The 11,545-nt window shown below is 48.1% G+C and overlaps 1 protein-coding gene across 1 annotated transcript in view; it reads right to left on the bottom strand.

Annotated features, from left to right (window-relative positions):
* Dnah2 (dynein axonemal heavy chain 2) overlaps positions 1 to 11,545 on the bottom strand; it is a 130,752-nt gene that overhangs the window by 90,683 nt on the left and 28,524 nt on the right. Inside the window, exons 8-14 of the mRNA XM_021176049.2 lie at positions 10,533 to 10,724; positions 9,822 to 9,979; positions 9,275 to 9,362; positions 8,733 to 8,938; positions 8,239 to 8,368; positions 7,878 to 8,060; positions 6,963 to 7,177 (exon numbers count right to left, since the gene is read on the bottom strand). Of these exons, the coding sequence (XP_021031708.1) occupies positions 6,963 to 7,177; positions 7,878 to 8,060; positions 8,239 to 8,368; positions 8,733 to 8,938; positions 9,275 to 9,362; positions 9,822 to 9,979; positions 10,533 to 10,724 (1,172 nt within the window). The remainder of the gene's footprint in view (positions 1 to 6,962; positions 7,178 to 7,877; positions 8,061 to 8,238; positions 8,369 to 8,732; positions 8,939 to 9,274; positions 9,363 to 9,821; positions 9,980 to 10,532; positions 10,725 to 11,545) is intronic.

Consider the following 11,545-nt stretch of genomic DNA (forward strand, 5'->3'; position numbering starts at 1 on the left):
CATATAATAAATAAATAAATTTAAAAAAAAAGAAATTCAAGGCCATCTTGCCTGTACATACAAGGTGCTGTCTCAAAACTTTATACACACATACACACACACATATATACATATATAAAGACACACATATATGTATATAAGCACACATATATTATACACACATTATAAACAAATGCACACATATATCTACACGTATTAAACCACACACACATTATACACAAACACACATAGATGTACACATAGATATTATATATATGTATATGCATATATACATACAAATATAATGTTTATCCATTGTACAGTCAATGAATGATATAAAAGATAATATATCCTAAACTCTCTAGAGAGTTCTATTTTCACCTTAAAAGGAGAATAATTTAAAGAATAAAACTATTTCAAATGCTTATTTATTTGCAATTTATGTTTTAAGAAACTGCGGAAGATAAACTGCTTTTCTGTCTCTGAGTTTTTTAAACATGGAACATTGTCACTAACAGGCATTATTTATAAAGCTATAAAATTTCTTCAAAATGAATAAGCCCCTCTGAGCCTCTGAACTACAAATCAACAGTGGGCACCAGATATTTTTTGTTTTTTGTTTTTTCAAGACAGAGTTTCTCTGTGTAACCCTGGCTGTCCTGAAACTCACTCTGTAGACCAGGCTGGCCTCTAACTCAGAAATCCACCTGCCTCTGCCTCCCAAGTGCTGGGATTAAAGGCATGCACCACCACTGCCCAGCTCACCAGATATTTAACGAATGTCTTTGAAGTAGGAGGCAGAAATCAGGAAAAATTGTTTTCAACCTAGAACTGTAATTCTAGGCAAGTGTACTAACATGAAGGCAGAAAAGAGTGGCTGCCAGTTGTGCATGAACTCAAAGACTTCAGCTCCCGTGCATCACCTGAAGACTCCCAAAGGATGCGCTTGACCAAAACAAAGATGGAAACCAACGAAGAGGAAGTCAGAGGAAATGATTGATTGATTAACTAACTAACTAACTAATACATGACGAGAGGGCTGAGGTTGGAGTTCAGTGTTAGGACACTTTAAAAGTCAAACAGAAGGGCTGGACAGGTGGCTTAGCGATTAAGAGCACTACCTGCTCTTTCAAAAGTCCTGAGTTCAAGTCCCAGGAACCATATGGTGACTCACAAGCATCAGTAAAAGGGACTGATGTCCTCTTCTGGTGTGTCTGGAGACAGCCACAGTATACTCATTACTTTATATATAAAATAAATAAATAGGGGTTGGAGAGATGACTCAGAGGTTAGGACTGGCTACTCTTCCAGAGATCCTGAGTTCAATTCCCAGCAACCACATGGTGGCTCACAACCATCTGTAATGGGCTCAGATGCCCTCTTCTGGTGTGTCTGAGGACAGCTACAGTGTATTCATATAAATAAATAAACCTTAATAAATAAATCTTTTTGTTTGTTTATTTGTTTTTCAAGACATGGTTTCTCTGTGTGGTCCTGGCTGTCCTGGAACTCACTCTGTAGACCAGGCTGGCCTTGAACTCAGAAATCTGCCTGCCTCTGCCTCCCAAGTGCTGGAATTAAAGGCGTGCACCACCACTGCCTGGCATAAATCTTTTTTTAAAAAGTCAAACAGACAAATAAAAAAGAGACTGGGGGAAATTCCATGTGACTTTCTGAAGCAGATCTCGAAACAACTTCATTCACTGATGAAGCCGCGTGAGAGAAGGTGAGACCCCGACATGTACAGCTCCTTAGATGGTGAGGGGAAATATTATCTGAAGGGATTGTACTAGTTGGTTTGTAGGAATTAACAGCAGTGAACAATGTGCTAACAAAAGCAAACATTAATTACTAATGTCAAAAATATCATGCAACGAGCTGGTGAGATGGCTCAGTGGGTAAGAGCACCCGACTGCTCTTCCGAAGGTCCAGAGTTCAAATCCCAGCAACCACATGGTGGCTCACAACCATCCGCAACGAGATCTGGCGCCCTCTTCTGGAGTGTCTGAAGACAGCTACAGTGTACTTACATATAATAAATAAAATCTTTAAAAAAAAAAAAATATCATGCAACAAGGAAAGAGGTACCTCAGCCGCCCTATCCAAGTGGTTCCAACACCCTGATGGATGCCCGGTACCTTGGGTGGTGTTAACCCATTAGCGGCTTTTCCTTCTTCTTTATCCATACTCATGAGACGTTCAGGCTGAGAATTAGGCTTAGCCAGGCTTGAGGTTACGTGATTGCATTCCCAGCACTCAGGAGGCTGAGGTAGGAGGGCTGCCACCAAGTTCTAGTATGGCGTAGGCTAAAGAGTTTGAGGATGTCTCAAAAGAGAAAAGAGGAAATAAACAGAGTAAGAGATCAACAGGATCGTTATAACAATACACCGTGGTGAAAGCTAAGAGTAGAGTCTTTCCCTTTTGAGAGGTCAAAACACACAGGAATATCCCAGGCTTCTGCTGAAGGGAGCCGCCGCATCAACACAAAGGCACGTGGCTGAGCAGGTCGCACAGTAGCCACCCGTGCTGAAACCTGCTATCGCCATCAGAGAGAGTGGAGGGCTTGATGCACAGATCCATTTCAGGTAGTCGAAACACATTCTCCCATGTTTTCAAACTGGAGAGGCTGAACTTGTCTCTATTCACAGCTATCCGGACGAGCTCGGCGGGGAAGGAATACTGGCCAACAACACACCAAAATAGCTCTGAATTTTTCTCATCTTGACAGGATTTTCAAAAATAACTTGAAGGTAAATGATCGAATTTTGTCAGTCCGCAGAATGAATTTGGACAGTATCTCCTGAGGTTGTTCTAAAGAGCACGGCTTTTTTGTTTTGTTTTATTTTTTTAAACTTTTCAAAAATGATGTTCAGCCTTGACAGAATTTTTGTCAATAAATTTCCAGAGCACAAATTTGATTGACAAACCTAACTTCTTTCCAACTCCATTTGGGGGATGACGTTTCTTATTAAGCTGTTTTATAATAGAGCCCCAAATGTGGAATAAAGATAGCAAAACAAGGTCACTCAGGCTGGCAGTACTGACAGCCCAGAGTGCACACACGGTGCTGGTGCCGATGGGGAAGGAGGAGAGGGACACACTGGGAACAACAACGGTGGGCAGGCACCAGCGCTCTGTCCTGCTCTGGGGAAGTTCCGCCCCTCCGGTCCACAAGGCTGATAACTCAGCTCTTTCAACCAAGCACAGGGGACACCTGGAACACATTAAGTACAATCTACTGAGCTGCTCTGGCCAGAAAATGTGCTAAAAGCCCATTTGGGCTTCAGAGTTCAAATATTTGGGACATATGGAGGGAAAGGCCCTTGTGGGGTAATATAAATCCTATTAGGGCCTAGAAGGCTCCCAGGACAGTCAGATAATCCTGACTAATTCTGAGGACTGTCAGGGACATTTCAAAAGTATGCTTCAAGGTCGCACCAGACCTAACATGAAGGGTAAGCCTGATAAAGCTATCTGCACTCCCAGCGGTGCTAATCAGTGTGGGGAGTCAAACTGTCTCCAGTTTTTTTTCGGGTTTAATCAGCTCAGACTTTTCTTTCTTATCTATTATTTACTGAGTTGAGGCAGTTTTTGCCCTAAAATCACCAAATGTATTGTTAGGCACCTTATATTTCTCCAGAAAACAGCTGCCAATGGACAGAAAGAAACACAGCCACCTTCTATTTGGAAGAAATGCTTAGCTATTGTCTGGCTTTCAGATAAATCTAGGTCACAAATGATGTCCCAAGGCTCTGTGTGTGTGTGTGTGTGTGTGTTTGTATGAGAGAGAGAGAGAGAAAAACACCAATATAAAGAGAATTCAGAAGGCATTTCAGGCAGGCAGGGTCAGGGAGTCAGCTCAGCTGTAAAGGCCCTTGCCAGCAGCCTGACCATTGAGCTCCAACTCTGGGACCCACAGACTACAAGGAACATCCTGACACCTACAAATTGTCCTCTGACCTCTGCATACGCTCCGCAAACAAACAAACAAACAAGCTGCAGGGGAGGGAAAAGCCTGTTTCCAAGCAGATGACTAAAGCAGTCATCTGCCCTAACCACATGGGCATCTCATGCCACCTTCTAGAAAGCCGAGCCGTGCAGAAGACACTGACTGTACAGCGTGGGGCCAAATCTCTGACATGATCAACTTAAGACAGGAAAATGTCATGATTGAAATATAATCCCTTATTTTTGTTTACAGCTTTGATGGTATTATGAATGTAAACTTTCAGATTTATAGGCTTATTTATTTAGTGTTTGTGTGAGTGCATGTGTGCCTGTGTGTGCCTCTGTCTGTCTGTGTGTGTGTAGGTCTGAGGACAATTTGGGGGAGTCAGCTCTCTTCCCACCACTTGAGTTCAAGGGATGGAGCTGAGGTCATCACTTTTTAGAGCCGCCTCCCTGGCTCTACGCACTGCTCTCGTATTTTATGGAGAAAGGACATAGTGGCCAAGTACGCTCACACCGTTAGCCCACGGTTGTCTGCGAGGGAGACTCTCTAGCATAGCACTTTTGGGGATATCCAGCCCTAGGCTGGGTGGTGGTGCCACACACCCTTAGTCCCAGTGTTTGGGAAACGGAAGCAGGTGGATTTCCGTGAGTTTCACACCAGCCTGGTCTACAAAGCAAGTTCCAGGACAGTCAGAGCTGTTACCCAGGAGAGCCCTGTCTGGAGGGGGTATGGGGGTAGGGAGTGGTATTCAGCCCTATTACGAACCTGCAAATGTTATAACCAATTAAACCGTTTGTCTATATAAATATATTACTAGCTGTGAATCTGCTTCTATACTCTGTAGATAACCAGTTATAATATAATCTGGGCCTAATGTTCCTTCTTTTTCAGAGTCTCAAATCAATAAGAGGCCACTTAAAACTTCGAGTTTTGGCCGGGCGTGGTGGCACACACCTTTAATCCCAGTACTCTGGAGGCAGAGGCAGGCGGATTTCTGAGTTCGAGGCCAGCCTGGGCTACAGATGAGTTCCAGGACAGCCAGGGCTATACAGAGAAACCCTGTCTGGAAAAACCAAAAAACAAAAACAAAAACAAAAACCCAACAACAAAAAAAAACTTCGAGTTTTGGGTTTGTTTTTTTGATTGTTTTTGAGACAGGGTCTTGCTAGATAATTTGCCTGGCCTGTAACTCCCCGTGTAGACCATGCTGACCTGGAACTCATAGAGAAACACTTCTGCCTCCCAGGCGCTGGAATTAGAGGTGCGCACCACCATGCCAGGCAAGACTTATTTATTATTGTATTTCATGTGTGTGAGTGTTTTGCCTGCATATATGTACATCATGTGAGTACCTAGTACCAATAGAGATCAGAAGAAGGTGTCATGTCTCCAGGAACTGGAATCACAGATGTTTGTGAGCTACCACGTGGGTGCTGGGAACCAAACCCAGGTCCTCTGCTGAGCCATCTCTCTAGCCATAAGAGGCAATTTTATGGCTCTTTTGGCCCCTACCTTGTGCCAAAGCTTCAAAACCGAAGAACCTCACGGGAGCTGATGCCCACCCCTCCCCGACTACTTGTCCCAAACCTCATCTTCCTACACTTCGTTCTTAACTGCTCATCTGTGTGGCTTCTAAGTGTCCGCACCCCCAATCCCCACTAAAGCCACACACACACACTAAAGTCTGCCCCTCACCCCTCCTGCTGCCTCTCCAACTTGATTCTTCCACTTCCTGTGTGTCAGCTCTCCCTGGTCAGGCACCTTTGGTTGTCCGGAACATAGTCCCATCTGTCCCTGGACCTTCATCTCCCTTCTGCACCTTTGTCTAGCAAATATGAGCTAGGGCCAACCCTAGAACAATGGCCTGGGAGCTCTGGAATCGGCTCTCCCACAGGGCACACAGGTGATGGCAAGGGAGAGCCCAGCCTACCACATAGAAACTTATCTCCTGATTAGGAAAACGAGACACCAGAAGATTCACACTCCTGAGACAGACACCTCACCACCCCGGCTTTCTCCTGTTCTGGTCTTGAGTGAACCTTGGCCGAGAGAATGACTACACAACCCCTTGAGGACAGGGACGTCCTCGGTGCCTGCATCAGTTCCTGGCGCATACGAAGTGCGGACTGTTTGTCTGGTTTGAGGGTTTGTTTTGTTTTGCTTTGGAGTGCGGTCCAGGCTGGTCTTCAACTCAAAACTCTCCTGCCTCAGCTTCCTGTACTGGGATTCTAAGAATGGGCCACCACACCTGGAACTCACTGTATATTCTTAATAACTGATGAACTAGTTGCCTTTTTAAAAGAACAATGTGAAAATCACCTTTCAAAGCTGTGGGAAAGAGTGCTGCTGTCTTAGGAAAGCTCAGACTAGCGAGCAGAGTTAGATGACTTAGCTGGGCTGTCACCGCCATCTAGTGGCGTAACAGTGACATCACTAGTTTAGTACATTGGTGAATTGTTAAAATCATGGTTGTAGTCTGTTTGCTTGCTTACTTTAAATAAGCTGTAAAAACTAATTTTTTTCAGTACTGAGGACTGAATTTAAGACCCCAATCCCAATCTCGGAAAAACCAAATTTAAGAAGCAATAGTTATTGGGTGGCAGTGGTGCATGCCTTTAATCCCAGCACTTGGGAGGGGAGGCAGAAGTGGTGGATCTCTGATTTTGTAGCCAGCCTAGTCTACATAGTGAGTTCCAGAACAGCCAGGGCTACACAGAGAAACCCTAGCTCATGGGGGAAAAAAGGATGAGGAGAGAGAAGAGGAAGAAGAGGAGGAGAAAGAGGAAGAGGAAGAAGTAGTCACAACATCTGAGTATAGTGGAGCCCAACTGTAATCCCAGCACCATACTGAGGCCAAAGATCACTAGTTCAAAGCCAGCCTGAACATGGTGAAAACCAGCCTCAATTAAAGCAGACATCAGGAAAGATAGGGATGGGAGAGGGGACCCAAAATGAGAGGAGTTAAGGTCTTGGGAGAGTGAGAGGAGACTAGCACCAAGGACAGGGGGAGGTGCCAGGGTGGGTCCTGTACTTGTCAAAGTTGACGTCCAGCATGCCCACTTTCTCCTGGCTAATTCGTAACAGTGACATGTCCAGTCGCCGAATGCAGTCCTTGTCCAGCGTCGCTGTCCACTCTTGGAAGGTTTTTCGAACCATTTCATCAATGGCTTGAGTCATCTGCTGATAGGTATGTATGCTCTCCTCGCCAGTCCCAATATGGGGCAGGAAGTGGGCTCCGGAAAGGCACTGGGTAGGGGTGGGGGAGACAAAGGGGAAGCTCATTTACCTGCTCACCCCTCAGCTCCTGGAAGGAGGCTGAGGCTGTGCTACAGAGGGAGGACACCAAACCATGAAGGTGGGCACACAAGGAGAGGCAACGTGAACACCCCAGGACAACAGCTGGAGGAGAAGACCAGCACAGAAACACAGGGCCTGAGGGCTTCTAGTTCGGGGCACCCCGGGCCCACCTCAGCCCAGTCATCTGCAGACTCCCTCACTTTCTCTCAGAATAAATCAAGGATAGCAGGTAAGGAATTCCACCAGCTTTCACCCCTACCTGCTCCCCAAAGCTAGAGTACTGACAGGTTCTCACTGGACAGCTCAGGTTGGCCTGAGCTCAGTACTCAGCAACAAGAGAAAAGTCCTGCCCTCTCCTTGCCCCTCGTTCCTGTTCTTCCAGAGAGCGCAAGTTCTGCTGGCCCAGGTCTCTGGATCTCCTGGTCACATCCCTGTTCTGTTACTCTGACGTCCCAGATGACAACCTTATGTCTCCTCCCTACCTTCATACGGAATGTTAAAATGACCTTTGTGCCCCCCACCACGCCTGCCAACTCTGCACACCAAACCATGGCTTGCCTGAGGAAGCTGTCTGAACTCACCCTGCCCGTCCCAGGCTACACAGCCTGTGCACTTGGTGTTTACCAAAGCCACGAGGCCGGGCACTTACATTCATGACTCTGTCTATGCGTCGCCGAAGGATCCGCACCCAGTGGGCCTGTCCAGAGTACTGAGTCATGTATGGCTCCAGATAGGGCCATTTCTTGTTCAGCTCCCGGTTCACCAGGGCTAACTCACTATTGAACAGCATGTAGAGATCGACAGCCTTCTTCTCATAGGTTCGCATGATGGCCTAAGCAACAAGGGGACACGTTCCTTGGGGCTAGGGCTCCCTTGGTCTCTCATCCCAGAAGAACCTCTCGCCCCCACACGGCACACGGCAGCAGGCACACTCTTCGCAGATGTGGAAGCCAGGGAATCGGAAAGAGGGAAATGAGAAAAGTCAGCTGAACGAGGCGGGGGTGTCGCACCTCCCGAGTGGCCAGCCTGTGGAAAGTGTCCAAGAGCAGCACTCCGTGCTCTACGTCCCGGACCAACTCAAAGGCCGAGGTGATCAGATTCTGGGTCATCACCTCCAGGTCCTTGATACCACCACGGAATCTGCAGGGTCAGAAGGGCACAGGGAAGAGTCAGTGCGCTGGCCTGCCTCCCGATGGCATCCCTGATGCCCTGAGCATCAACCTCCCTCAGGCACGCTTAGCATTCCGAAGCCTACAGACAATGCTAGAAGACAGAGTCCTTAGACTTAGGGATAAGGAGGCACAGGCATCCACCCTGGAACCCAGAACCCAAGCAACCACCTCCCTCCCTGTTGCTCTCTCTTCCCTTCCCACCCTGAGGCTGTCTCCACAGCCTTCAACTTGCAATCTTCCTCCCCCTTCAGCCCCAAACCCTGGCATTTCCGTGGTCTCCTCTGAACATGGCGCCTCCCAGCCTGGCCCCCTTTGCAGCCCGAGTCCCTCACTTGTTGTAGTCTTCGTGCCAAGAGGTGTTCTTAACATCCAGGATGCCGCCACGCACGGCTCGCAGCGTTTGCAGATTTTTATGAAAGATGTCCTCGATTTCTAGCAAGTTTCGTGTGATCTGTGGCCCCTGGGCACCGAAGAAGCATGGAAGGGGACCTTGCTTGCCGTCTTCCCAACGGGCAAAGTGGTACTGACATTCGCATACCTAAAAAGAGGTCAGGGTGAAGGCTCCTGCTGAGAGCCCAGGCACCCTGAGTTCTCTGATTTACCTTCAAGTGTCTATGAAAACTAGAGAGTCCTCTGGATGGGGGAGAACACTGGGGTGAATTTGGGCTGCAGATTGAAATGTGAGATGCCTGGCAAGAGCCAAGAAAAAAAGAGGCAATGGGTGGAGGACCCACAATTATGCAGGGAGAGCCAACAAGCCAACTTCCTGCTTTAGACTCTTAAGTGGAGCCTCAGCCCCACGTGCTTGGCTCTCACAGGGGACTCGAGAGTCTGCTATTAGCTTAGATTTTCCCACCCTGGCGGTCTTTCCTACCTCAATAAGGTCTTTGCAGCGCTGCACAAAGGCATCTACTTGAGCAAATATACTCGTCTGGTCCAGAACCCAGCCCCGATTGGAGAACCTGTGTAGGGGAGAAGATGGGCTGAATCCAAAGCCGAGACACCGAAGACCAGCTCTGCCCTCGCAAAACCTCACTGTGTGAGCCTGGGTTAGGAAAGGAGACCCTGAGGAGTCGTTTCCTTGAACCCCGAGAGGAGAGACCAGAGGCGAGCAGAACATCAGAGGACACAGTCCCAACTTCTAGAAGGTGGCCTCTCAAACCATACAATCGTGACAATCGTGGGAGGCTCCTGGAAGAGGCCAGGAGGAGGCTGCAGGGCTAGGAACCAGAACATCTGCGTTCAAACAGACCCTTAGCTGGGGGGCGGGGGGGCAGGGTAAGAGACTCCCACCCAGATCTAGAAAAAAATATAGTCCACAAAAGGGGAAGGCATGCGAAGTGTCAGAGTCTCCTGCGCCGCAGGGTCAAGGGTGTTCTATAAATGATGTTAGGGGCAGTCCATCTTAGGGGTCATCCTACTGGGTGTGCATCTGTACGGCACGCAGGTAGTGCTCTTTCCAAGCCTGACAACAGGAAATGCAGCCTTCCAGGTCCTCCTTGCTAGAATTGACATAGCCTTCAAAGATTCGGTCCAAAGAGATGGAGTGACAGCATAAACGGATGATCTCGTTGCTCATCTGCAGAGAGAGCAACATCCTCTGTTCTGCCTTCTTCCCACCACTCCATTTTCTGACCTCCGTAACTCTGCTCAGGTCTTGGGCTCCTGAGGGCCATCTCGTTCCTCCAGGCACACTCCGTGGGATGCCCCTCGTCATAGTCTTTGCTCTGCCCTCAGACCAGCTCTATAGTCACACTGCTCTGACCAGCCGGCTCCAGCAACCCCCTCTACCGCCCCTTTGTCTCCTGTGCAAATTCTGTCTTGATCATTCTTGGTGACATGCTGCTCAGGGAACCGAGTTCCTTCCTGAATCAACTTTCCCATACTCCACTGCCAAACTCCATTTTGAAAAAAAGAGAAGTGGCCCCCACTCTGAAGTCTATCCTTGCTACCCTTCCTGGGCTCACTGCCTCTTTCTCTCTGAGACCCGCATCCTGCTTCAGGTTCTTCTGTGAAAACAGAAGCCAGGCCCATCTCTAAAATCTGAAAGGCAGGCCAGTACTGGTGCCTTCCTACCGCACGCACGTCTGCCAGGGATCCCGTCCCCACCCCTATGCTCTGTATCTGCACACCTTCCGGAACAGGGCCGTCAGCCTTTCCCGAGTGTTGTAGTGGGGGGAGTTGACCCAGATGATTCGGATGAGGCTGATCAGCTTTGGGAGCTTCTCAGAGATGTCCTTAGGCTTCATGAAGGCCAACTCCTGGTAGGGTTCCCTCAGGATGGACAAGAAAGTCAGGTTGGACTGAGCTTGTCGAGAGCCATCCTAGCCATAAAGAGAAACCAGGAGTACTGTTATCCATGTGGGAGAAAAACAGATTTAGGGGCCTGGAAAGAGGGCCCAGTTGATAAAGGGCTTGCTGTTATGCAAACATGAGGACCTGAATTCAGATTCCCAGCATCCACGTAAAAGCTGCGCACAGTGGCCTGTGTCCCTAATCCCAGCACTGGCTTGGTGGGAAAAGACAAGGCAGGTCCCTGGCGCTGGCTGACCAGTGACACTAGGTCAATAGGTGTGGGTCAGTGAGAGACCTGACTAACATAACATGGAGTTGGAGAGACTGCTCAGCAGTTAGAAGCACTGGCTACTCTTGTTGAGGACCTAGAGGCTCTGTTCCCACGCCCACATAAAGCTTACAACCATCTGTAACTCCAGTTCTGTGGGACCCCACGCCTTCTCTGGCTTCCTTGAGCACTGCATGCATGTGGTAGACAGACATTCAGGCAAAACACCCATGCACATAAAATAAACACATTTTTTTTTTAATTAAGTTCCCAGCACTCAGGAGCCAGAGGCAGGGGGATCTCTGAGTTTGAGGACAGACTGCATCTACAGAGAGAGTTCCAGGACATCCGGAGCTACACAGAGAAACCTTTGTCTCTAAAAAACAAAAATAAAAATAAAACAGAGTGAAGAACAATTGAGGATGACAGCCAGTGTTCTCCTCTGGTCTGTACATGTGCACACCCACTCATGAACATGTGCATAGAGCACACACACATGTGCACACCCCCACATGAACATGTGCATAGAGCACACACACACACATGTGCACACCCCCACATGAACATGTGCATAGAGCACAC

The sequence above is a fragment of the Mus caroli genome, chromosome 11 (genome assembly GCF_900094665.2).
Source record: "Mus caroli chromosome 11, CAROLI_EIJ_v1.1, whole genome shotgun sequence".
Classification (NCBI taxonomy): Eukaryota; Metazoa; Chordata; class Mammalia; order Rodentia; family Muridae; genus Mus; species Mus caroli.